This window comes from Protopterus annectens, chromosome 2.part1, assembly GCF_019279795.1.
Source record: "Protopterus annectens isolate FY-2018-M chromosome 2.part1, PAN1.0, whole genome shotgun sequence".
In the NCBI taxonomy this organism is placed as follows: Eukaryota; Metazoa; Chordata; order Ceratodontiformes; family Protopteridae; genus Protopterus; species Protopterus annectens.
The window spans coordinates 1604298206-1604326016 of record NC_056729.1 but is presented as its reverse complement, the minus strand read 5'-3'; the positions used below and the strand labels follow the sequence as shown (position 1 = coordinate 1604326016).

Here is a 27811-nt window from a genome sequence, read left to right as displayed (position 1 = left end):
CCATCAGTGACACGGGGCCAGACCAGGGGTGAATTTGCCATTTCCCATCCAGTGATCAAGGTTTCTTTTGAAGAGGGTCAGGGATGAACTCTGCTTCATGCAGATGGGGAGCTTATTCTATACGTTCATAGGTAGGTACTAGGCTATCTACCCGAGGGCATTTATAAGCCTAGGCAGAGTGTGTCAGCTTTTGCCACCCCATTGAATAATTATCTCAGCCTCTGTCAAGAAGAGCCAGTGAAGTGATCCCAGGGGTATATTTTCTGTTACCCATCCACTCGTCAAGGTTTCTCTTGAAGAGTGTTAGTGAGGGGCTCTGCCTAATGTAGTTAGGAATTTTGTTCCAAAGTATGGGGAGTCTCTGTGACAGGAATCTATCCCTCCAGCATGTTCTATTTATTGTTGTGGTGAGGTTTAGCTTACTAGAGCGAGTGGTTCGCAGTGACTTGGATTTCTTTAGGTGGAGCATGTCCATCAATTCTGAGTTGGACATGGCTTTGTAAGTCAGGCAGAGATCACCTCTGAGTAAGTGATATGCCACTGAGTACAGCTGGAGTTTTTCCAGTCGGGCTGCATAGAACATATGTTTGAGACCAGTAATCCTCTTGGTGAGGTACTTTTGTGGTCTTTCCAGCTGTTGGAAGTGTCTTGTGAGGTACATCCCAAACGGGGCATTGTATTCTATGATGAGTCTGATGAGTGACGAGTAGAGGGGCACTATAACCTCTTTATTTCTAGATGCAAACCTTTTAGTAATTAGATGGGATACATAGAAGGATTTCCTAACTACTTTGGCAATATGATTGTCAAAGGAGAGATTACTATCTCCCTGGGTCCCCAGATCTCTTATTACCTCTTCTGCATTAAGGGGGCTGCCACCTATGTGGTGTTTTGTTTTTCCCAAACGGGATGACTATGTATTTTTTGGCATTTAGCTTGAGACCATGACTTTGACACCAGGTGTCCGTCTCAGTAAGGCCCTTTTGGAGAATGTCTGTGTCAGCTGGTGAGTCAATTATGGCTCCTAGTTTGCAGTCATCGGCGAACTTGGTTAGCCATAGTCCTCCTGTGTTTGCCTGTACTTCTGAGAAGTACATGCCCAACAGTAGGAGGTCCCTGGACCAAGCCTTATGGGACACCACTTGTGATTGGTTTAGAGTCGGACCTGGAGCCCACTATTCTTACCGTGTGAGTTCTATCTGTAAGCCAGTTGGCAACCCATCTCGTGACATAGGGGTTTATGTTCAGGCTGGTAAGTTTTTCTATAATTCCTGAGTGGGGAATGATGTCAAAAGCCTTGGCGAGGTCAAGGTAAGCTGTGTGAACTACCTTCCCCTCATCTATGGCCTTGGTGACTGTCTCGAAGAAGTCAACCAGGTTTAGTAGGCATGATCTGCCCTTAACAAAGCTAAACTGGGTCGGGTCAAGTGTTTGGAGCTTCCCTATGTCTTTGTTAATGAGTTCCATGATGATGCGCTCCACAGCCTTACAGACCAGGCTAGTCAGGTTTATGGGGTGATAGTTACCAGGGTCAGTTGTGGCCCCTCCTTTGTGGAGTGGAATAACCATTGCTGTGCATCATTCTATGGGCACGTAGCCTGTGGAGAGGCTGAGGTTGAACAGTGTGTTTAGGTGGGGGGTTAGTTCATTCTGTAGTTCGTGCAAGACGCAGCCTGGGACACCATCTGGCCCCATTGATGTTGTGCTTTTGGCTTTTGAAAGGGCTGTTTTCATCTGTGATTTCTGGGGCACTACACTTTTCTGGTATTGTTTTGGGCCCATTTGGGGGTGAGAGGGGGGTAATGTTTGCACTGAATCTATCTGCCAGGATGTTGGCAATATCAGTGGGTTCAGTATATTTTGTGCTATTTTGCACTAGCTCAGAGCATATCTGTGAGTTGCCACTTAGATTCTTGACATAGCTAAAAAAGCTTTGTGGTTATCTTTCGAATCCTTGGCTATTTTTCTTTAGAAGTTAGCCTTGGAGAATTTTATAAGGGACCTTAGTTTCTTACTGATATTGATCAGGGATGTCTTTCCTTCTTGGGATTTGCTTTTTTTCTGAACTAGTTTCCTCCTTCTATTGTATAGCCTGTTTATGGCAAGGGTTCACCAGACTGGTTTCCTTCTCTTAGGGGAGTGAGTCTTGGTTTTGCAAGGGATGCATCCTTGTAGGTGCTCATAGAGTGCATTTGTAAAGGTTTCTGCATCTTGGGCAGCATTATCCTTTAGCGTGGGGGCTGTGAAACTTACCACCTCTGTCTTAAGTAAGGTGAAGTTTGCTTTAGAAATTTTTTTTTACTGTGGTTTCCTTAGTTGCGGGTGTTGGTGGGGTGTGGACATCCAGAGTAATTAGTTTATGGTCTGATCTAACCAGTGATGGGTTGACCTCTGGTGTGGAACACCTGTCGCCCATGTTGGTGATGACCAGGTCCAATATGTTTTCACCTCTAGTAGGGGAGTTTACCAGCTGATCCAGGGCATTTGAGTTGATAAATTCCAGGAAGCGCTGGACCTGGGAGTTTGTACTTGAGTAGTTTTCCCATTTAACGGTAGGGTAATTGAAATCACCCAATATCAGTGTGTTTGGTAGGACCTTCATGTTTTCCAGTGTCTCCAGAAAGGCGGAGTGGTGGTCCTGGGTCATGGAGGGTGATCTGTAGCAGGTCACAATTTGCACTGCAGACTTGCCTGATGTTAGTTGCACATGGATGATCTTGGAGGTATGCTGCACCACTTACCTGGAGGTGTAGCAACGGGATCCTTTGACACACATATCAATCTCCAGCATGTTCTATTTATGACACAGGCAAAGTTTATGTCCTTGGATCTGGTGTTTCTGGTGCTGTTTGTTTTACAAATGTGCAAGATATCCATCACAGCAGGATCTGAGAATGCCTTATAAGCTAGGCATAGTTTGGCTTTCAGTAACCTGTAGGAGACTGAGTACAGAGACAGGGCCTTAAGATGATATGTGTAGGACAGGGTACTCATACCCTGGACTCTCCATGTGAGGAACCATTGATGGGATTTCAACTGTTACAAATGCCTGGAAAGGTACATGCCAAAGGGGGTATTGTACTTAATTATGGGTCTGATAAGGGGTGACAAGACTGGTACTATAACCTCCTTGGACCTGGATGCCATGCCCTTACTTATGAGTTGGGCAGCTCAGAAAGACTTTTTTATTACCTTGGCAATGTGTTTTTCCCAGACCCCTAACTATTGGCTCAACTAAGGGTACTGTAATGCATTTGTTTGGCTAGAGTTTTAATCCGTGGCTTTGGCACCAATCATTTTGTTTATATTACACCCACTTCTAGGATGTTCATATTATGGGGAGAATCTACAACAGCTCATAATTTACAATCATCTGCTAACTTGGTTTGGCAGAAGCCCTTGAAATTAGCTAAACAGGAGTAGGCCCAACACACAGAGCCCTGGGGTACTCCACTGGTGACCAGTCTTCTTGCGGAGGTGGTCTCAACAATCCTGACTTCTTGGGTCCTATTTTTGAGTCTGCCAGCAGTCCAGTGAGATATGTAGGGATTTATGCCTAGTTCCGAGAGTCTGTCAACAATACCCAAGTGTAATCTGATGAAGCCTCTTACAAGAGATGAAAGTGCTAAATATCAATAAATAATTGCATTTTTTATTTCATGAGTACATTTATTATACAGATTTTTTTTCAGGTTATTTCAGTGATATTCGTGTGGTTATTTTTGGTGTGGTGACTTTGGTTTTTGTTTTATGCTTTGCACACCATACCATCCATTTTCTAGGCTAAATGGATACCTTGGATGTATTTAATATTTTTGGGACTAATTCTACCGAAGAGGCCAATCCAGAGGTGAATCAACTGAGGTTTGAAGTCTCTCATCTCCAAGAGGAGCTAACCAAATTGATTGAACTATTTTCGCAGAAGGAAAACTGTTTGTGTCATGCCACAGGGCAGTCTTTTATGGGTTCACAAGTCCCATATACATCCTAACAGCTATGGTTCCACTAGTACTCAGGCATGTTCCACCTTAAATCACCCTCCTGGTGATTCTAAAGGTAACAGCAATGTTACTGGTCATGCGGGTTACATGGGAGTTGATCCGGGACTGCAGCAAGAAGTATCTGTGGCTTTAGGGAACGGAGCCATAATTTGGTTAATTCTTCTATTTTTTATCCCAGGATATTCGTCTGACTCAGCAGGGAGCGACTGACTATTCAAATCCATCTGGCGATAATCGTATGGTGCAAGGTACTGTTAATAATAACAAACATTCTGCTAGTAACAATGCAAGGACTTTTTATGGCGAGTTTAATACCTTGCAAAGTCAGGGTGATGAGGGACAGAGTCATATGGATGTTAATTCTAAATTTATGGACCTTTTGAGTAAACAGTTTAGTTTTTCTGACAATAGTAATTGTATAATGGAGGGTGCTAAAGAAAATGAATTGTTTGAAGCATGTGCACTTAAGGACTTGATTTTTCGGTTAGAAAAGAGACTGTTTAAATTCAAAACATTACAAATGGACAATGCTTATTTGAATCAGTATACAAGTCTGAAAATTATACCACAAGGTTTAAGATTGTATAAATTTCCCTTTGGTGTGATGTACAATGAGGAAATTATTGATGGTTTTGTGCAATTTTTTGATGAAGTAGGTCTGAGTTTGCTTAAAAAACAGTGTTTTACTATGAAAAACAGAGGGAAGTGATAGCTAAGGAGACAGAAGTTTTGGATAGTAAAATCAAGTCTGATTTATTATTTTTTCAGTACAATGCATTATATTTTAAAGTGCTGGACAAGGTGGAAAGGAGATGTTATAACACTTTTCAAAAGAAAAAACATAAATTAGAGATCGGAAAAGTTATCCAAGTAAACAAGCATACCCTACAAAACAGTTGATTAGTAATAAACATTATAATTCCCATGATGAAGAAGGAAGGGAATTTAGTAGTTACAGTGAGATGGTTAGGCATGGTGAGGCTTGGAATATGAATCGTGAACTGGGGGAGGGGGAACAGGATTTTCCAGTAGTCATACGCTCGAAGAGATCAGCACAGCATTATACAGAGAAGGGGGAATACAACAAGAGGTATTACCCACGGAAGAGGAATGTGTAACCCAATGGGAACAGTTACAGGAATTAGTATATACAAGGCAGGAAATTGTGAAAACAAAGGATGGTTTTACTATTTATAAATTCACAGACAGAAATGTTACTGATGGTTATTTTCGGCTATTTTCTAAGGGAATAAAATTTATTCCATCTTCCAAGGGTGAATTAGTGGACAATATTATGGCCCTGAAGATGTATACTAGGAAATTCAATTTTGAAATTATGTTGAGTTACAAGGAGAGTGAAAATGCAGGGAGCTCTAATAAATTAATTTCTCATTACTTAAAAAAAGAAGTACTTATAATCCACCCCTGCACCCCTTAGTGGAAGCATATAAGAAGTTGGTTCTGGAAGACATTTATGGAATGGCTCAGGGTTGCAACAGGAAACAGGGAAATTTAACAGAGGAAGAATATAACCTCTTGTTGGATTTGAAGAAAGATGCACAGATTCTTGTTATGGTTCCAGATAAAGGGGAGGGGTGGTGCTGTATAAACGTTTGGATTATCTGAATGAAATGCATCATTTGTTATTTGATGAGACAACCTTTTTGGGTGTTTCTAGAAACCTGATCAATATTTCCTATTCCAGGATTGATTCGTATCTTGAGGAGTATTTGCTGGATGGGAGAACAGATTCAGATCTATATGATTTTTTGTATAGAAGGAACCCCGTGATACAGTTTTTTTTTTCAGTATACCTAAGATTCAGAACATTTTTTTGAAACCTCCATTCAGACATATTTTCACACTGAGCTAATCGAAGGAAGGGCATTGAGCAAACTCGGATCTATAATATATAACATTAAGTATCCTGTTTTTTGCTTATTTTTTCGAGTTATTTATAGCACTTTGTCTACTGCATACTTTTCTAGCTAGTTTCACTGTGTGTGAGGTATTAACTGGAAATTGTCCACTTTTACTAAGCATCTGTTTGGGTTGTTCTGATCTCCTACCAAGGAGTGTGTCATATAACTTGTTTGCAGTTAAAAACTTTCTCTAGAGGCTCCTTTATCTGTTTAAAACTTTAATGTAATGGCTCACTGCTGCTTTTCTGCTGTGAGAAACATTTCTGCAGTTTGTTCTACTAAGTAGTGTGGATATTTGTAGCATTGCCCATATTCAGGCTTGTGTTTGGGCCTAGTGTTTGTGGAGGCTGTGTGCCTGAGCACATGTTCAATGACATCTTGGTTTAGCCAAAGCCATTAGGCATTTCAGTGACAGAGGATTGTTTAAGGTCATTGGCTGACTGGGTCACCTGGATTACAGCTCAGAGTAAGCACCTCATTGGTTCATTTGAGCTTCTTTTTTTTAAAGTTATCTCAGGTTTCAACTTTCTGTTACCTAAGAAGTTAAGTTTGTGAGTGTTTCTGCCATTTCACACTGAGCTAATCCAAGGAAGGGCACTGAGCAAACTCGGATCTATAATATATAGCATTAAGTATCCTGTTTTTTGTTTATTTTTTCAAGTTATTTATAGCACTTTGTCTACTGCATACCTTTCTAGCTAGTTTCACTGTGTATGAGGTATTAACTGGAAATTGTTCACTTTTATTAAGCATGTTTGGGTTGTTCTGAAATCCTGCCAAGGAGTGTGTCATATAACTTGTTTGCAGTTAAAAACTTTATCTAGAGGCTCCTTTATCTGTTTAAAACTTTCATTTTAAGGCTCACTGCTGCTTTTCTGTTGTGAGAAACATTTCTGCAATTTGTTTCCCATCCTTCCTCCCTATTTGTATGCTGTTCTTATAATTGGTGGCTTTGCAGTTGCTTGCCTCTACTGTAAATTTGATCTGGGACACTCCTCCAAGTCTAGTGTTATTATCTCATTCTACCTAATACAGGGAAAACATTTGAGAAGGCCACTCCACTTAGTTTCTGCTCCATCTTTCTCTTTCCATTTAAAACAAAAATCTTTTTCTAAACTTGTTTCCTGCTTTTCCTGTAGGTACTCTAGTCTGGATACAGATTTGCTGTGTCCAGGACTGTTTGTGGGCTTATGAGCCCCCAAGCCTTTCCGTGTTAGAGGGAAGCCTTCTAGCTTAATTTTGTTTCTTAGAACTTGCCAGTTTTTTTAGTTTTAGCACTCATATCTGTTTCTTTGAGCTCAGTACTTGTTCAGAACTAGTTGCAAGCACTAAATAAGCTACAAATTACTACAGCACTCAACTTTCCTCACTTATCTAGAGGAAAACAGTTTCTAGTACTTAATAAATAAGCACCTATCCAGGCATGTCTAAGGGTCAGCTCCTGGTGTTTTCTCCTGTCCACCAGATGAATCTGGGCATCTTGGGGCAATGCAGCAATTGCCTCATGTACACAGACAACCCTCTCTTCCTATCACCCAACACTACAACCTGTGAAAAATGCATTTATATAGCTAAACTGGAAGCATAGCTCTCTTCACCCAAGACTGGACTAGACAGTCAAGAGGAGAAGGTAAACACTTGCACCACACCACACTCATCACATAGTCCCTCAAAACCTACACCATCAAAACACACACATAGAAACACAAAACACACACCTACATTCATGGAGGCTCTCAGTAAAAATCTGCCCAAGCAGCAGGGACCTCCAAAGCAGAAACACAAGCAACCTCCACCCCCCAACACAACCCAAATGACACATAGCCCACAAACTCAATGTGCCACTAAACCACAGCCCATAAGGGATAACAACGTACCCAACACTCTAGTCATGGGTGACTCTTTAGTCAGGCACACTGATGTTCCACTCACCAGACTAAACAAGGAGAAAGTTACTGTCAGCTGCCTGTCGGGTGCCAGGATCAGACACATAATGCATGCACTCAGGTCACTCCACAACAAGTACAGATATGACTCTGTCATTGTCCATGTTCATGTGAATGACCAGAGATGTACCTCCCTGGACTACATGAAAAGGGACATGGAGGAGCTGTCCGATCTTGTAGCCCAGGCAGGTATGACCCTAGCCCTGAGCAGCATCCTGCCATCACCCAGAATGATATCACAGTACAAGGAAAAATGATTGACTTCAACAATTGGCTAAGCTTCTGGTTTCATTCTAAGGGGATCCAGTATCTGTCTGCCTGAGATGACATGATTGACAAACCACGATGCTTTGCCACAGATAGCCTGCACCTGTCACCCCTGGGATTCCGGATACTGGCTAATGCTCCAGCCACCCCTGTAGTGCCTTTTTAAAAAAAAGTTCAAATGACAAATTCACCACCGTAACAGGTACAAGCAAGCAAAATCTGAGGGTATTGCTACTCAATGCTAGAAGCCTAAACCTCAAAATGCACTCACTCACTCGAGGCACTCCCTAAAATGGAGAACATCAACATCTGTGCAGTGACAGAGACCTGGTTCAAGGCTCCAGAGAGTAGCCCTGCATTATCAGGCTATAATTCATACCAGACCTTTCAGCCACCTAACCTGGACCGAAACATTAAAGGCGGAGGCGTGTCCATATTCATTAAGGATATCCACACCTCCAGGCTAGTTGCTCAGCATAATGCAGCCGAGATTATCCAAGTGCAACTAACTCTGAGCAAGACCACAATCCAAATTGTAGCTTGCTACAGATCCTCCACCATGCCCCAGGATTCCCACTCCTCATTTCTTGACACACTGGAAAATATTAGGGTACAACCCAACACCCTAATAATGCGTGATTTCAACTACCCCACCATTAACTGGGAAAACTACTCATGTACCAACTCTTTTGCTCTACATTTTCTGGAATTCATAAATTCCAACGCCTTGGATCAACTTAACCACACCACCAGGAGCAGCAATATCCTAGACCTGGTCATTACCAACATGAGCAACCGGTGCTCCACACCAGAGGTCAATTCCTTGTTGGTCAGATCTGACCACAAGCTAATCACCCTAGACATCCACATCTCTCCCCCACCCCCAATTAGGGAAACCACCGTAAAAAATTTCTCCAAAGCCAACTTCACGCTTCTTAAGACAGAAGTGACAAACTTCACAACACCCATGCTGATGGACAACAGAGGTATGACTGCTGAATCCTACACAAATGCACTTTATAAGCACTTACACAACTGCATGGATCGTGCAATCCCTAACAGAACCAAGATGCTATCCTCCAAAAAAAACGAAGCCAATCTGGTGGTCCCCAACCATAAACAAACTCTACAACAGAAGAAAGAAACTGTTGCAAAAAAATAGTAAAATCCCATGATCGGAGGAACTCCCTGGTCAGCCTCAGTAAGAAGCTGAGATCCCTTATAAAATTCTCCAAAGCTAGTTATGAAAACAAAATTGCCACTGACTCTAAAGACAACCACAAAGCATTCTATAGCTATATCAAGAATCTCAATGGCAACACACAGATCTGCTCGGAGTTACAGCACAATGGCACTAAATGTACAGAACCAACTGATATTGCCAACATCCTGGCAGATAGTTTCAGTGCTAACTTTACCCCACTCTCATCCCCTAAAGGGCTCATCTCTATACTGGAAGAATGCAAAGTTCCTGTAATCACGGCTGCACAGGTAAAAAAGACACTCTCCAAAGCCAAGAACACAGCATCCATGGCACCTGACAACATCCCAGGCTGCGTTCTACATGAACTACAGAAAGAACTGGCACCCCACCTAAATACCATGTTCAATCATAGCCTTACCTCAGGCTATGTGCCCACTGAATGGTGCACAGCAACAGTTATCCCACTCCACAAAGGGGGAGCCACCACAGACCTCAGAAACTACCGCCCCATTAGCCTGATGAACCTGGTCTGCAAGGCTATGGAATGTATCATCATGGAACTTATAAACAATGACATTGGTAATCTTCAAACTCTGGACCCCACCCAGTTCGGGTTTGTAAAAGGCATATAATGTCTCCTAAACCTGATAGACTTCTTTGAAGCGGTCACCAAAGCTGTAGATGAGGGTAAGGTGGTTCACACAGCCTATCTAGATCCCGCCAAGGCTTTTGACACCATCCCCCACTCTGGAATTATAGATAAACTCACTAAACTAGGTATAAATCCCTATGTCACAAGATGGGTTGCCAAATGTCTCACTGACAGAACCCACACTCTGAAAGTAGCAGACTCCAAATCCAACTTCAGACCAGTGACAAGTGAAGTACCACAGGGTTCAGTCCTGGGTCCTCTCCTGTTTGGTATCTACTTCTCTGAAGTACAGGCTAACGAAGTTCGCAGATGACTGCAAACTAGGAGCCATAATCAAAACCCCAAAAGATGTGGACATCCTACAAAAGAGCCTCACTGAGACAGATACCTGGTCAAAGCCATGGCCTCAAGCTCAATGCCAAAAAGTGCACTGTCATCCCTTTTGGTAAAAACACTGTACCCATGAACTACCACATAGGCGGTAGTCTACTTAACACTGAAAGTGTGACAAGAGACCTTGGGACACAGGTGGACTGTAGTCTCTCCTTTGATAATCACATCGCCACAGTAGTCAGGAAATCCTTCTACATGGCACACCTCATCATAAAAGGGTTCTCGTCCAGGAAAAAAGAGATCATTGTTCCCCTCTACTCATCACTCATTATTCCCATTATAGAGTACAACGTCCCTTTTGGTATGTACCTCACAAGACATCTACAACAACTGGAAAGGCCACAGAAATACCTCGCAAAGAGGATTACCAGCCTCAAACAGATGCCCTACGCAGACCGTCTCAAAAAACTGCAGCTTTACTCCATCGCATATCGCCTACTCAGAGGTGATCTCTGCCTAACATACAAAGCTATGTCAAACCGAGAGCATTTGGACATGCTCCACTTGAAATCCCAATCCCTCCAAGCTACACGCTCTAGGGGCCTAAACTTTGTCACCACAATAAACAGAACATGCTGGAGGGATAGATTCCTGTCCCAGAGTCTTCTCATACTCTGGAACAAACTACCTATCTATATCAAACAAAGCTTCTCATTAGCACTCTTCAAGAAAAATCTTGATGATTGGATGGGAGATAGGAAATTCACCCTGCGGTTCACTTCTGTGGCACTGCTCAACAGTAGCGCAGGAAAATAATTTTCTTGGGTGGCGAAAGCCAGGGTACCTTTTGGCTAGCCTTATACAGGCCCTAGGGCCAATAGCTTAGTACCTACCTATGAAACTATTGTGGGTGCTAGGGGCTCCAAAATTTACCCTTTGGCTGTTTTAATTGATTCCTGTGTACAGTATGTGATTGATAAGACTCCTAGCTTGATAAAGGATTTTTGGGAGTTTTGGAGTTTGTTAAAAAAAAGAGTTGTGGACAGAAAATATTGTATTTTTAACAGTGGAAGTTAAGGACTTGTTCACTACAATCCCAAAGGGGGAAGGTCTCCTTTTATTTGAATGGGTATTATTCCAGGAATCTGACCTGGAACATGACATGGCTACACTGTTCTGTGACTTGATGAGCATAGTTCTGGAAATAAATTTTTATGGTTTGAGGGAGAATATTATCAACAGATCAGGGGTGTGGCCATGGGGGTAGTGTGCTCACCTGTGTATGCTAATTTGGTTCTTCTGGGTTGGGAGAATCTGTATGTAAAAAATTGTCCTTGTTTGGGGTAATGTTAAGTTGTATGTACGCTATTTGGATGACATCTTTATCCTTTGGGAGGGTCTTGAGTCTGAAATTCCCAAGTTTATTCAATATTTAAATTCGAGCACTGACTTTTTAGATTTTACATACCAGAACAATACAAAAGGTATTAACTATTTCGATACCTATATTTCCAAAGGAGTCAATACTTTCAGGTCCAGAATTTACAGAAAGGATACTTTTTGTAATGCATATTTGCATTTTGAAAGTAATCATCCCATGGGACAGAAGAAAAGCATTGTTAAGGGTCATGCCATTAGGGTGGCCCGTATGACCTCACATTTGGAAGACTTGGGCCCCAAACCTGCGAAGGTTTCCAATATGTTTCGGGAGAGAGGATATCCCAACTACTTGGTGGAGGAAGTTTTAAATGAAGTATATCATAAATGGGGTGTTTTTTATAAGCCACTTCTGGAGGTACGTTTTACCAAAAATGTCAGTGATTCTGGGGATGGTTATCAGAATAGTAAATTTGAAAAAACCTGTGTATTACAGTTCAATAGTAACACCAATAAAATAAAAAAGCAATGGAATCCAGCTGGAATATTTTTAGAACAAACAGGGAGATTTTTAATAAAGTAGGTGAAAAACCTATGTTTATTAATAAGATGGGTTTAAACCTAAAAAAAAAATATTTGAAATGAAAACAGATGGGACTGATGTGGTTGGCCTGGGAACCAGACTACGTGGCATGTGTGCACAATGTCCATATATTATCAAACAGGGCAGTATTGTTCTTAGCAATGATCTAGACAGCAGATTAGTATTTATGAAAGGGAATTGCAATACCACAGGATTAGTATATTTGGCAGTTTGTATGTCGTACTCATTATTATGTGGGTAAAACAATGTATGTTAAAAAATAGAGTGCACAAGCATAATAATGACATAAAAATAATAAATTATCCAGTGCTTTATATAAGCATTCCCTTACTTGCCCAGGTTTTGTGAAATTTATGTTTGGAATTTTGGACATTGTAAAGATGAATCCAAGGGGTGGGGACTGGAAGAATGTTTTAAAGGAAAGAGAAACTCAATGGCAGCTTAAGTTAGCTGCCATGTTACCACCTGGTTTGAATGAAAATGTTTCCATTGCTCCCATGCTGTTGGAAAGAACAAATAGATTTAGTATTTTGTATATATTTTAATATACAACATTTTTTTAAAAAGCATTTATAGGTTCGTACTAAGATAACTGCCCTTGCGAGCCATTTTAAGCCTAGCCACTTATTCCTTGTGAGACTCAAACCCTGCAGCATGTGTTTGTAAGGCAAACACCTTAAGCATTAGGCCACCCTCCCAACCCCTTATAATGTTATGAGGTTTGTTATATTACTATATGTGGGTTTGCTATTATATAAGAATATATATGTATTCAATTTTAGTATACATTTCTTTTGGTTATTCGGTGCATTCAGCACTTTATGATTCTGTCCCTTTAATGTTATGTAAAAGTTCCTGGGATTAATGAAGTTCAGTTGTGATGTCATTAATTAGATATATTTAAATGGGGTATTTTATGTAAGATGGTGCATTCTGATGAAGTCTCTTACAGGAGATGAAAGCGCTAAATATCAATAAATAATTGCATTTTTTATTTCCTGAGTACATTTATTATACAGATGTTTTTTCAGGTTACTTCAGTAACAATACCCAAGTGGCCGGGTCAAGGCAGGCAGTATACACTGTTTTCCCATTATCCAAAGCCTTGATGACCATCTCAAAGATGTCTACCAGACTGAGTGGCCATGACCTTCCCTTAAAAAAGTCAAACTGGGATGGGTCCAGTGTCTTTTGTTTGCCAATGTCCTTGCTGATTATTTCCATGATAACTCATTCCATGGCTTTGCACATTACACTTGTCACAGATGGAGCTGTAGTTCCTGGGATTGGTTGATGGTCCACCCTTATGAACAGGGATGACTGTTGTGGCCTTCCATTTACCTGGCACAATTTTGAGGCTGTAGTGAATAGCTCCTGAAGTGGTCCTGTTAGGTCATGTTTTGGGCTATTTAGGAGGCAACTGGGGATATTGAAGCAGTAGTTTTGACCTTAGTGAGTGCCATCAGAACCTGATCCCTGTTGACAGCTGCGGAGATATGCAAGAAGAGATTTCACAGGTGGTACTGGGGGGTGTGAGGACAAAGTTAGAGCTAAATTTATCAGTCATTAGATCTGCTAGGTCAGCCTGCTCAGTGAATGTTGTGTCATTTACCACTAGCTCTGTACACTGCTGAGTGGTACCTTTAAGCTTCCTGACATCACTGAAGAAGGCCTTGGGACTGTCCTCAGCCTGAGAGGCTATCCTGATGGCCTTGCTGGACTTTATTAGACCTCTTAGTTTCTTGTTTAGTTGAATCATGTCTTGTCTCTATGAGAGTTGCCCTTTCTGATTTTGGCCATTAGTTGTTTTCTTTTGTTACCCTGTTATGACAAGGATTCCACTAGTTTGATTTATTATTTGGTATTAGATCTGGACTTACTTCTGGCACGTGCATCAGCCTCAGTTTCTGTAAATAATTCTGCATTGGTAGCTGTGTTCTCTCAGGTTTGGGGAGCCATGAGTTTTGACAAACTGTCATTTAATAGGACAGTGGTTTGCTTAGAATAATTCCTTACTGGTATGGGTTTAGTTGGGTTTTCCAGGTTGATTTTTATTTCAAGGGAGACAGCTTTGTGGTCTGACCTCACCAATGAGGATGTGACATATGGGTAGGGGGGTGTGCAATGCTCTCCAGTGTTGGTGAGTACTAAGTCCAATATGTTTGCTCCTCTGGTTGAAGTGTGTGACATCAGGTCCAAGGTGTTTGTGTTGATAAAGTCCAGGAAAGGTCGTGCCTGTGAGTTAGAGGCACTGTACCTTTCCCAGTCTATAGAGGGGTAGTTAAAGTCTTCCATGAATAGTGTATTTGGTAAATGTATCCAGTAGATTGTGGGTAAGAGTTGAGAGCTTCATGGGTCATAGAGGGCAACCTGTAGCTGGCCAGGATATGGTAATGAACCTTGACTATGGAGACTTGAAAGTGGACAAACTCCAGGGCATCATACCATTTAACCAACCTGGAGCTGTATTTGTTGCTAATGTAGAACGAGACACATCCACCTCTAGACAATGTCTATGCTGCTGTTGGTCTAAATGTGTGGAAAGTACTGTAGCGTTCCATTGTTACTGGAGTACTTTATGTGGCTTTAAACTAAGTCATGGTAGCAGCCTTATGTCTACATTCTCTACTGTTAAGATAGCTTGTAGGGTGTGGAGTTTCTTCTTTAGGCCCTTAGCACTGAGCAGTAACACCTTAAGGTTGCTTTGAGGTTTTTTATGTTAGTAGTTTTGTCATTTCGACATTGCCTAAAAAAGGCTCTAAGGGGTGGCTAAAGGTTTAGCCAATATCTGAAAGCCCAGGTGGAGAGGTGCAGACCATCACTGAAAATCAATGTGGTCTGTTAACCATATCCTCCCATACTGATAGATATTGATTTCCTCTGGAGTGACAGCGGAAGCTGAGGAAATTAGTTAAAATCAATCATTTTCTGTTCATACTGTGACATCATCCTTGGTGAAGGTAGACTGCTGATCAATGCAAGGCATGTACCTGTCTGTGAAAAATATTCAGACAGACCCGTTATCTTTCTTTTCATATAGTTAAATGATGTATGTCTCAGGTCATTTACACCTACATAGACTATGACAGAATCATGCTGGTACATGTGCTGCAGTAACTTTTAGCTTTGGTCGGGTAAACATTACTTGCATATTCAAAGTTTGATCTAGCTCAACAGTTCAAAGTTTGATCTAGCTCAATAGTTTAAAGTTTGATTTAGCCCAATAGTTCAAAGTTTGATCTAGCCCAATAGTTCAAAGTTTGATCTAGCCCAATAGTTCAAAGTTTGATCTAGCTCAATAGTTCAGTTTGATCTAGCTCAATAGTTCAAAGTTTGATCTAGCTCAATAGTTCAAAGTTTGATCTAGCCCAACAGTTCAAAGTTTGATCTAGTTCAAAGTTTGATCTAGCTCAATAGTTCAAAGTTTGATCTAGCTCAATAGTTCAAAGTTTGATCTAGCCCAACAGTTCAAAGTTTGATCTAGTTCAAAGTTTGATCTAGCTCAATAGTTCAAAGTTTGATCTAGCCCAATAGTTCAGAATTGCAAAAACAATTTTATTGTTTTGTCGTTTGAAGGAAATTGTGTATTGAACACTTTTTGGTCTTTATAGCTGACAGTTTACAGTTTAAAGTACTTTGTTGTATGCTGACTTGTTTAACATGAATACACAAAAATGAGCTTCAAAAATGCTTGATATGCAGGCACAAGATTCCACCTCAGGATCTACACAACCAATGTGCTGTCTGCATAGGTGTTCCCCATTTGGTAGTATACTGCAAATTTTGTAAAGGGTTTGGCACCAGGACTCTGGCCAACCAAAGGAACAAGTTGATCTTCAACTGGATTCGGAGGTTTCAGTAAACAAAATACATTCAGATAAACCTCCAAAAGTTAAGGACTTAGATCCAATCAAGAGACTAACAGATCCAGTGTCCTTCTTTATAACACCAAAGAAACTCAAATTAGGGAATGCTTGGCTCATATACTGACTTACACCACCTGTCTGGATCCAGTTCCCTTGAATCTCAACATTCTTCTTGACTTGCCTGTAAAGAACCAGCTGTGGAAAGGACTGATCAGCACCCTAATCCCTTGACATCCTCAGTTCTGTGAAACAAATCCTTCAGATCCTACAGGAGTACTTCTGAAGCAGGCTTGGACCTCTTCATGTGGAAGTTCCTTATGACACAGACAGAAATGTGATTCATTTTATCCCCTTCAGCACTGAAAGCAATTGGATCCACCCAATCTGTCCCCATTCGGATTCATTTAGCAGTCTGACCCTCAGCTCTGGTGCTCTTGGATTCAACACTTTCCCAGGGATCGGTGTTCTTTTCTCTAATTCTTACTGTGACCTTGGCTTCAAGGTTTTTGGACCAAAAAGAAATGAGCCTCTGCAAGTATGGTAGCTGCACGTCTCCAAAAGTCCTTCAGCAAAATAAAAATACAGACCCAGCAAACCGTGACATAAAAGTCATATAAAATAGGAGAACAAGACAGACCAGTTTCGGCTATGAGTTTATCAAGCCTTCATCAGTGTAGTGATGAAGACTAAACTGATGAAGGCTTGATAAACTCATAGCCAAAACCGATCTGCCTTGTTCTCCTATTTTTATACTATTAAACTTTTATGTCATGGTTTGCTGGCTCTGTATTTTTGTTTTGTTCAAGGTTTACGGAAACAACTCTTTTAGCTCCAATTTCAGAGCCAAGCCAGTCTTGGGACTGAGGAGCTGATGTGTTGGCCTTGATGCCAGTTTCAGATCCATCTTCAGGATAATTTTTACTGTCAGGGTCTTCAGCCCTTGACCATTGGGTTCCGATCCCTGCATCAGGGTGGTTCAACCTCCACATTTTCAAGCCTAGTCTCAGGATATGGACAACCCAAGCAGGTTCTTCAGATCTGACAGAGATTGGATCAGAATTTCTGGTGCTGGGAGGATGACTGCTTCTCCAGCTGTAACCTTTTCACAGGTCCCTCAAGTGCAGCTCTCTTCCTATCATGGCTCCTTCTCATTAGGTGCCACCCAGTCAGAGTCAAGCTACAAGTCTCATTCCAGCAGCCCATCAGGAGACTAGGTCCTCTGTGAAGTCAGCTGATGTATCCCCTAACAATTTAAAAAATGAGGACATGCAGGAGGAAACACTTAAGATTCACCTTTGGAATCTCCAATCACAGATTTGGATTCAGACTTAGAGGGTCAAGGGGGTTCTCCATCTGGAGGATGATTCTTTTGGCAACATCCTAGAGTTAATGCTCCAGATGGAAGCTTGGCCTCTTTACTTCCCGGTTCTCTTTGAGGCTTACAACTTGGCACCATCCAAATACTGACCTGCTTATTGACTTTGTTGATAGGCGGTAATGGCAGATATCGGACAACTGCAAAGCAGTCAGTAAGAAACCAGACAGAAAAATTTGCCCATAAAAGGATAAGCCATATGCTGATGCCATCTTTGTGGTGGCAGCTACAAAATGAGAACTTTTCAGAAGACTCTGCTTCCATTTGCCCACTTAACAAAGAGTCTAGGGTGATGGATAGACTGGGAAAGTTGGCGTATGCCTCAGGCACTTTCACTTTATGGGCCTTGTAATAGGGTCTATGTTAGATATTCAAATGCTTAAATGTTTGAATCTCTAAAGGTCGACCTTTAAAGATCGAACATTTAAATGTTCGGATTTTAATAAAAATTAAAAAAAAAAAACAAAGTAAAAAAAAAAACTAAAGGGTGTAAGCAGGGGGGCAAGCCCCCCTGCACCCCCACACCCCCCACTACTTAAATATACCAACTTCGAGATTGTGCTACAGTGTAGTGAATGAGAAATTTTCCATTCCCGCACTGTAGTGCACTGAAGTGCGACCTCGGATTTGGTATATTTAAGTAGCGGGGGGTGCAGGGGGGTTTGCCCCCCTGCCTAAACCCTTTTCTTTTTCTTTTTTTTTAAATTTTATTTTTATTGATATTTGAATGTTTAAATGTTCGATCTCTAAAGGTCGACCTTTACAGATTTGAACATTTAAGTGTTCGAATATCTAATATAAACCCTTGTAATACACCACTCAGATGAAAAGGTTCCAGAGAGATTTGGCTAAATAAGCCCTATCTCTTCCAAAGATCCCTTCTTCAATGGATGCTATTAAGCAACTAGAGACAATGCTAAATGCTATGTCTAACATAATTAACCTCTCTATGCACCCCATGCACAATGCGGTGATGGGTCGGGCATTGCAATGAGACATCACGCATGACTGTGCCTGTGTGGCTTCATGGACAACTTCAAGATGTATTTTACTAATGACCCATTTGATAGATCATCTCGTCAGTTAAACAGAGAATGCAGAAGTGTGAGCAAAGATGGTAAGACCCTGTCTGCCAACAGAGTCAAGTTCGAGGTCCCACAAAGATCATATTCAAGGAACCAAAATGGTGCCCATTCTCTCTCTCTCTCTAGTTTAGAAGGTTTAAGTGTCAATAGTTTGATTCGCCTTCTGACAGGGATGACTGTGACAGAGGAAGCCCCTTCAATGCATGCTGTCCCAGAGATGGGGGGGGGGGGGAGTTCACAGAACTACAGATAAAGTGGACCCTTTCTGGATGGCAAGCAACAGTTTCCCTGCAAGTTTGCATGACTGCTTCTCTTTCAAGGTGGTCAGAGACATCCCTTCCTCCATCTTTCCACATGATAGGTCATCATAGAGGATATATAGTAACATGGCTAATATCCATTGGCTACTGAATTCCTTTTTGCTAATTCTACCCCAAACAACCAGGCTATTTGCTGATGTTCCCCCTAATCAGACAGAAGCAGCTCTAAGAGAGATAAACTACCTCCTATAAAAAACAGCAATCCAGGAGATCCTACCAAACCAGATCAGACTAGGCATGTATTTGAAGCTCTTTTCAGTTCCAAAGAAAACAAAGGATCCCAGCCAGTCTTGGACCTAAGACAACTCAACATTTATGTTCACAAGAAATGGTTCACAATAGCCATGGTGCAGTCATTTCTACCCTGTCTCAGGACGAATGATTGGATGTGCTCAATAGAGCTTCAAGACACATACCTTCACATCAAGATTCTGCAGGTGTCAGGGAAGTATCTATGCTTCCACATAGGAGCCAATCACTATCAGTTCAGGGGCCTGCCATTTGAATTCACCCCAGCCTCCAGGATATTTACCAACTTGATGGTCATCATAGCAGCCCATTTATGACTTATGGGATTCAAGATATTTCCGTACATGGATGACTGGCTCCTAGTTGGCCCCTTGATGGAGTCACTCCTCAAAGCCAGGAAATATCAGCTTAATCTGTCCATTCTCTGCCCTTCACTGGGAATTATAGTCAATGTTCAAAAGCTCTATCTGTCCCCCACATAGACACTCACTTTCATAGGATGCAGGCTAGATATTAGCCATTCCATAGTTTTTGTTCCACAGGAAATAATTTAGACCCTAAGAGAGGCTATCCAGTAGCTCCTGCTCTCTTCTGCTCCTTAAACAGTCTTGATTCTAAGAGTTCTGGGCCTCATGGCTTCTTCTCTAACAATTGTTCAGTACACATGTTTACACATGAGAATTTTACAGTGCCTCCTACAAGCTTAGTGTTCTCTGCACATGCAATCTTTGTTCAGAACTATATCCCTCACAAATTCATGAAAAGCTCATTTCAGGTGATAGTTAACCTTGCCTCTGGTACTGGTAAGGCAAATCTTTCACTACTCCAAACCTGCAGTGATGGTGACAATGGATGCCTCCTCTCTGACGGAAGAATGGTTCAAGATCAGTGGTTAGATATAGATGTGAATTTACACATAAATGTCTTGGAGTTGATAGCAGTCCTGCTAGTGTTCCAGCTAATTCAGGACCATCTACCCCAAGGTTTGATCAACAAACAGACACTATGACTGTAGTTTGGTACAGCAATAAGCAAGGAGGATCCAAATCATACCCCTTATGTTGGTAAGCTGTGAGAGTCTGTCAATGGTCAGTGGCCTCACACCTCTTTCTTGTGGCAACATACATCCCAGCTTATATTCTTTGCCACAAGGATAAGGTTTCTCTCAGAACTAACCCCTCTTTCCTTCTCAAGGTAGCAACAGAAGCAAACTTAACTCATTCTTCAGTCTATTCAAACATGGGAGAATACATTCTTCACATCTTGGATGATCAAAAATAGTTCTGTTTCTATCTGTACAGAACCAGATCCATTAGAAAAGATGAGAAACTTGGTTATTTCTTTCATCCCCAGCTGGCTGGGACAAAAAGTGTCAAAAGTTTCCCTTTCTTGATGGCTATCAGACTATCACCTTTGTTTATGAGAACCAAAATATGACCTTGCCAAAGAAAAGCAAAGAACATTCAGATAGGTCTGTTGCTACCACCAAAGCCTTCTTCAGATCCTCCTCCATAAATGACAACTGTCATGCTGCTACTTTGTCATCTATACATATCTTCATAAGTCATTACAAACAGGACTGCTTCTTCAGTGTCCAGGCTTCCTTCCCCACTACTGTTCTAAATGGTCTCCTGTCATGAGGCAACCCAGGAAGTACAGAGCTTAGGATTCTGACCCATGCGTCAGACTGAACAAATTGAATGAATAGGATGCAAAAGTTATGTACCTAACATAACACTAGATTCTTTCATTCATGTCCATCTGATAGGAAAACCGTCCCACCTGCCTCCTGATTTCTTTCGTAGGGCCTGAAAGACTGTTTGTTTCTGATATGAAAACGGTCTCCTTTCACTACCTCACAGGTAGCTCTTAAGCTTCTTTTAAGATCTGAGTGAATTGGGGGACAGATGCATTATGGGAAAGACAATTCTTAAGGGGCTAGATGATGGAGCACTGTAATTGCTGGGTGGATCCAACATGTGTCCTATTGGAGGGACATGAATGAAGGGATCTAGTGTTATGGTAAGTACATAACTTTCATTTCATTCAACAGAATAAAACAAGTTCCAAGTAAAACAGTCAAGAGGTTAATATTAATTTTGAACGAGGTAGCTGACAGTGCCAGCATAAACTGGTTGTGAGGAACTAGAACTGTTGTGAGACATTCAGCAAATAACATGGTACTTACAAGACTGAATAAACTGAGCCAATAAACTGAAAAATGGGACTCATCAGGGTCATTATGGTATCTTGACTAAATGGATCCTTTAACATACAAGAGAGATACATTATTTTCCCACACAAAAAACAGACAAGTGTTACAGAACAGCTACCACATACCATGTAACACAACAATACATAACATCAGGCAAATGCAAAGTTATACAGGGGAATATAATCTAGGTCCAAAATACACTAAATATTTAGAGCAGGTTCTGGACTGTCAATAACAAGTGTTATTGTGATAAAAACTTTATGGTGGGAATCACAGGAAATTCAAGGCAACTGAGTCTTTTGGTCATCTACCCCTTGCCAGTACCCACCCTTAGACTGTACCTCCTCTCTTGAGAAGGGAATAGACCAGTCACGTGGAGGTGAATTTGTGAATCACAGGTCCCATTTGAAGGAAGATAGTGTATCACACTCCTTAATATGCAAGGAGAGCCTACCCCAGAGTAGTGGAGGCCTTGTATAATTAACCTGTTTTTCAACAGTGTTTTATTTATCTGCGGGTAAAGATGTAGATTGCTGGTTCAGGTATTTAATTTGTAGAGATAAATGAGATCCAGGACCACTGGGTCCTTATACATAAAACAATGCAGGATCTTCCCTCATAAATTGGTAAGACACTGCATAAAGGGACAATGCCTCTAGTCTTTTCTGGTAGCTTAGGGTTTAAGCCGGTAAACTTCTTAGTTAGGAATCTCTGGAGATTTTGTAAGTGTTTGTTAAGCCTAGTGAGGTACATCCCAAAAGGGGTACTGTGTTTACTTATTTGCCTAATCAATGCTGAATATAAATGGACAATGACCTCTTTACAGTTTGATTATATTCCTTTAGCAACAATCTCAGTCTGAAGTGGGGTATTATCTATGCCATAGCTAGAAGGAAGGACTGGCTACCAAATGTAACAATATCATACTTTTTAACATTTAATTTGAAATCATTTTTAGTGCACCGGGTTTTAACAAGTGTGGGTTCTTGTTGAAGGGTTGGGCATCAGAGGGGGACTTGACAATGTCTCCCAGTTCTCAGCTGTCTACAAATTTCATTAGTCAGAGGTCTTGGTTCAACGTCTGGAGATAAAAAACAAAACAAAACAAATGCTAAACAAAAGAGTTCCTGACACTGCCATGTTTTCTGTAGACACTGGGATACATTTTTTACAAAGAAATCAAAAAAATGACAAGAGTCACGAAATAAGACATGTTCAAACTTACCTCAACATATTGGAAACCCATTCCCACAATGAAATTTGATGTCCAGTTTGACAAACCAGCAACAGCAATGGCAGCTGGGCGAGGACCTTGACTGAAGAGCTCAGCAACAATAAACCATGGGATAGGACCTGGTCCAATTTCAAAGAATGCCACAAAACCAAAGATGGCAATAATACTAACATAAGACATCCATGGGGCAGTTTCCTGTTGACAAAACACAAAGTATTTGCATGGAATATGTATGTTTTTGGTCACACATACAAAAATATCTACAATCCAACAATATAACACACTGGCATTTAAACAACAGAAGGACATGTAAATGAGAGAAAGGTAAATTTGTGAGACAGACATATATATACAAATTTTCCTTTTTTGAATTATTTTTATTGAATACTAACATTAGGATAATAGGCTGACCTTTTACCAATGAGATATGCACATCTGTATTCAACAAGAGAAACATAAGCCATTGCTCCATTGTTCGTGCGTTTCACTCACGTTTGCTGTGTCTGTAATCAGTTCAAAGTTAACACTTTCCCATAATTGCTTTTTATTTAAATCTCCTTTTGCATATCAAAGTAAAGTAGAACTCAGACATCTAGGGCCTAACCATAACAATAATAATAATAATAACAAAATAACAATAATAATATAGTAATAATAATAACAATAATAATATTAAGTATACTTGAGTATATGTACACTAGGAAAACCTTCGGTTTCCATCTGAGGATAGAGTAATAATGTAATGGAATTGCTAAGCATTGTTTGAACTACTCTCACAGTACAAAACAAAACTGCAGCACTGACATGAGGAAAATACTCATGCTGGAAACAAACAGGTGAGCTTTCTAGTTTCAGATTATATAATACAAAAATTCAAGCAACATGCAATCCAGCATGTAAACATTAATTAATCAACTTCAGGTTATTCCAGTATTAATAGCACTGTCAAAGCCAAAAATATACTCATTTTCCATACATATTGCTAGCTCTCTCCATTTATGAATACATAAATATATAAATGTATAAATATATAAAGATAGATGAATGGATAAAATAGGTGTTTAGATATATATTGGTTATTTATTTACTTCACAAAATGTAAAACTTAATGAAAACCTGTCATTAATTTCAAACCCTTGCAAACATACAGTCTGACTTGCCAATGTGATTCATTTAAATCAAATAAACCCATCTACCCCCCCATATTTCTCATATTTCTACTGACAATTTCTATAACCTGACATTTTATGACTATGCTGCATACCCATGAATCAGCTCCACAAACACAGAAGTACTGAAGGGGTCCACTTAAAAGTCACAAATGCACTGTATATAGCCTTTCGTTAATGAACCCAACATCTTTCTGTACCCAGGAACGTCAGTTATGAGCTTAACATTTATGTCATTTGCAAGACAGGATGCATTTCTAAAATAAGGGCAATGTGGCTCTGTTATGCTTTATGTAAAGACAGCAAATCACAGACACAGGGAGGGAAATGAAACACATTAGTGAGGTATTAAAAAGTGGAATAATGGATGCACTAGTTAAGTACAGAGCCATAATGCAGGTATTCATTTTTTTTTCTTTAAATGCCAGACTGCAGAAAAAAAAGGGCATAAAAGAAAATTAAACTGGGTAGTTGAGAAGCATTTGGAATTAATGGCAGAATTTTATCAAAGCCTGTATTATGCAAAGCAAATTTAAAAAGCAAAAGGTATACGTATGCTACGCATACACATAACATTTTGAATGATGAAATCAGTAAGATTAGGTTTACCTTCACGTGTGCGTATTGCATAAGGGCGAACAGCTATTGTCCGAAAGGCAGTTTGCAAAGTTTGCAAAAACGCCAAACAGAAAAAAGGTTTGAATGTGCAATGAGCGAATGCACAGTGACATTTGCTCATTGCGCATTCAGCATTTTGGAGCGGATTGCACTATAGCGGTGATCGGAAAATGGTCCCTTTCCCCACTGTAGTGCGATCTCAGAGTTAAATATTAAAGTAGGGGTGTGTGGGGGTGCAGCCCCCCAACATGGGGGGTGCAAGGGGGCTTGCCCCCCCAATTTACACTTCATTAGATTTTTCTTTCGATATTTATGTTAGAAAATCAGCAAATCTGCTTTTCAATTTGCTGATTTTCGAACATGTTAAATTGTCGCTGTTATGACTTTCATGGTTACGATTCGCTCATACGAGCAATTGCACCACTGTGATTCAGTTTTGTAAAGGTAAACCCAAGATTATTTTAGCTTTTGCAATTCTAGGTTTTATGTTAATTAACAAAGGAGTCATTTGATGCAGATTAATTCATACACACATTCTGGGTTGCATGCTACTGACTCAAAAGTTCATTCATTCATTTCCATCAAGAATATTGTTAATAAAATCTTACATCTTCCTCTACAAAGTGCTGTGTTTTCTTTTGCCAGCAATTTGTATGCCTGTACATATGCATGTATTTATGTATGTGTGTGTGTACTCACGAATGCATGCATGTGTGTTTGCATGTTTGTGTGCAAATGGGTTACCTTTATTTCATTGAGAAGACATTTAGTCGAACACTGGAATAGCTGGTACAGCTAATCAAAAATTAGCTGATTGAAGGTTACCTGCTTTTTCTGAGTGAGATCGCATTACAGTGGGGAATGGGAAATTTGCCGTTTCTCCACTGCAGAGTTGGAGTATACATTGAGTATAGGGTGTGGAGGTGCAGAAAAAAAGAGGAATTTTTTTTGTTATTTTCGATATGGTTCACAATTGATCTTTGAGAAGAAGGCTTGAGAATTTTGGTTCAAGGTTAGGAGCATAGGATCATAGGAGGTTACTAGGCTAATGGTCCCAGGGCCCTTACAAGCCTAGCCAAGTTCAACCCATATTCCCAAGAGTGTCTGGTCCAAGCAGATAGTAAATCACCACCTACTGCCCTGTCCAAGAGGGACACAGGTGGAACCCCCAGAGTGACTTTTCAGTTTCCCATCCAATCATCCAAACTATGCTTAAATAGGGCCAATGATGGACTTTGATTAACATGAATAGGAAGTTTGTTCCAAAGATGGGGCAACCTCTGTGAGATAAATCTGTCTCTCCAGCAAGTTCTTTGATGTCGCATACCAGGTTAAGGTCCTTTGAGGGTGTGACCCTTGTGCCATTTGATTTGAGAACGTGCAGCATTTCCATTAAATCTGGGTCAGAGATTGCTCTACATGCAAGGCACAGGTCGCCTCTGAGCATTCTATATGACACAAGAGTAAAGTGACAATGATTTCAGTCTGTCTACATAAGACAGATCTTGGAGATCCTGAATTTTCTTTGTACGGAATCTTTGCAGTGTCTCAAATTGCTGCAGGTGTTTGAAAAGGAACATACTAAAGGGTGCGTTGTACTCTGTTATTGGCCTGTGAGGGAAGAGTACAGGGGGGTTATAACCTCTGTTTTTCTGGAGGCAATGTCCTTATTTATGAGATGAGCAATATAAAATGCCCTTCTTACCACTATGGAGACATGATAATCGACGTTAAGGTTGCTGTCGACCTGTGTGCCAAAATCGCTCACCAATGACTGCGTATTTAGGGTGGTATTGCTATTGATGTGGTAGTTTGCAGGAACATCACCCTTGCCGAAGAGGATAATAATGCATTTTTTTGTATTGTTTAAGACCATGACTTTGGCACCAGTCATTAGTCTGTATAAGACCTTCTTGAAGGATGTTGACATCGCTAGGGGTTTCAATGATCGCTCCCAGTCTGCAGTCATCATCAAACTTTGTCAGCCACAGTCCTTTAGTTTTAGCCTGTACTTCTGAGAGGTATATTCTGAACAGTAGGGGTCCCACAGCCAATCCTTCTGGAACACCACTGGTTACAGGACTGCTGAAGGAAGTGGAGTCCCCTATTTTGACCATATGAGTTCTATCAGTGAGCTGGTGTGCAGCCCACCTGACAATATATGGGTTAATACCCAGCTGTGTGAGTTTAGTAATGATGCCTGAGTGGGGGACTGTGTCAAAGCCATTGGCTAAGTCTAGGTCAGCTGAATGCACAAATTTGTCCTCGTCTAGGGCTTTGGTGACTGTCTCGAAGAAGTCCACCAAGTTTAACAGGCATGATCTCCCCTTGACAGAGCCAAACTGGGTGGGGTTGAGCGTTTGGAGATTTCCTATATCTTTGTTAATAAGGTCCATGATGATTTGATCCAAGGCCTTGGAAATAAGGCTGGTCAGGCTAATAGGTCTGTAGTTCCCAGGGTCCATGGAGTGCCCCCTTTGTGAAAAGGGATGATGGTAGCTGTTTTCCATTCTGCAGGGATGAAGCCAATGCTTAGGCAGAGATTGAAAAGTGTGCACAATGGTGATGCTAACTCCTGTTTTAACCCATGTAGAACACAGCCCAGGATGTTGTCTGGTCCCATACAGGCTGTGTTTTTGACCTTGGAGAGGGCATTTAAGACCTGCTTATCAGAGATACTTAAAAGTGTTGGGGATGTTTTGCGGTGTATGTGGCAGGGACAAGGGAGTGAAGTTTTCACTTAACCTGTCAGTCAGCAGGTTTGCTATATCTACAGTTTCTGTATATGTAGTCAGTGCAAATCTGGGCCTTACCTTTGAGGTTATGGATGTAACTAAAGAACGCCTTGTGGTTATCCTTAGTTACGGAAGCTAATTTGGATTCATAGTTAGCTTTGGAGGACTTCACTATGAGACTTATTTGCTTAAGTTGAGGAAGGTGTTTCATGTTTTGAGACCATTACTTCCTACTCTTAGACAGCAACTTATTTCTCCTATTGTAAAGCCTATTAATTGCAGTTGTCCACCAGGCAGGTTTGTTTTTCCTTGAAGATCTTGCTTTCATTCTATCAGGTACAACAGAGTCAATACAACTGTACAGGTGCTCGTATAAAGCAGTGGTGTATAAACGTAGCATAGGTATCTGTTCCATCAGTGGGGGGAGGGGCTACGAAGCTATTTATGTTGTCACGTAACAGGTTGTAATTGGCATTGGAGAAGTTTTCAGTCTAATTGTTGCTAACGGGGGTGGTTTTGTGTTATGGTTACTTCCAGTGAGAATGATTTAAAGCTTATATATATAAAGATATATAAATATATAGCTGTATATGTATATATATATATATATATATATATATATATATATATATATATATA

The 27811-nt window shown here is 40.7% G+C and overlaps 1 protein-coding gene across 1 annotated transcript in view; it reads right to left on the bottom strand.

Moving 5' to 3' along the window:
- Window positions 1-27811, bottom strand: part of SLC2A1 (solute carrier family 2 member 1) — a 582025-nt gene that overhangs the window by 4677 nt on the left and 549537 nt on the right. The window contains exon 9 of the mRNA XM_044063044.1: window positions 22642-22845. Coding sequence (XP_043918979.1) covers window positions 22642-22845 — 204 coding nt within the window. The remainder of the gene's footprint in view (window positions 1-22641; window positions 22846-27811) is intronic.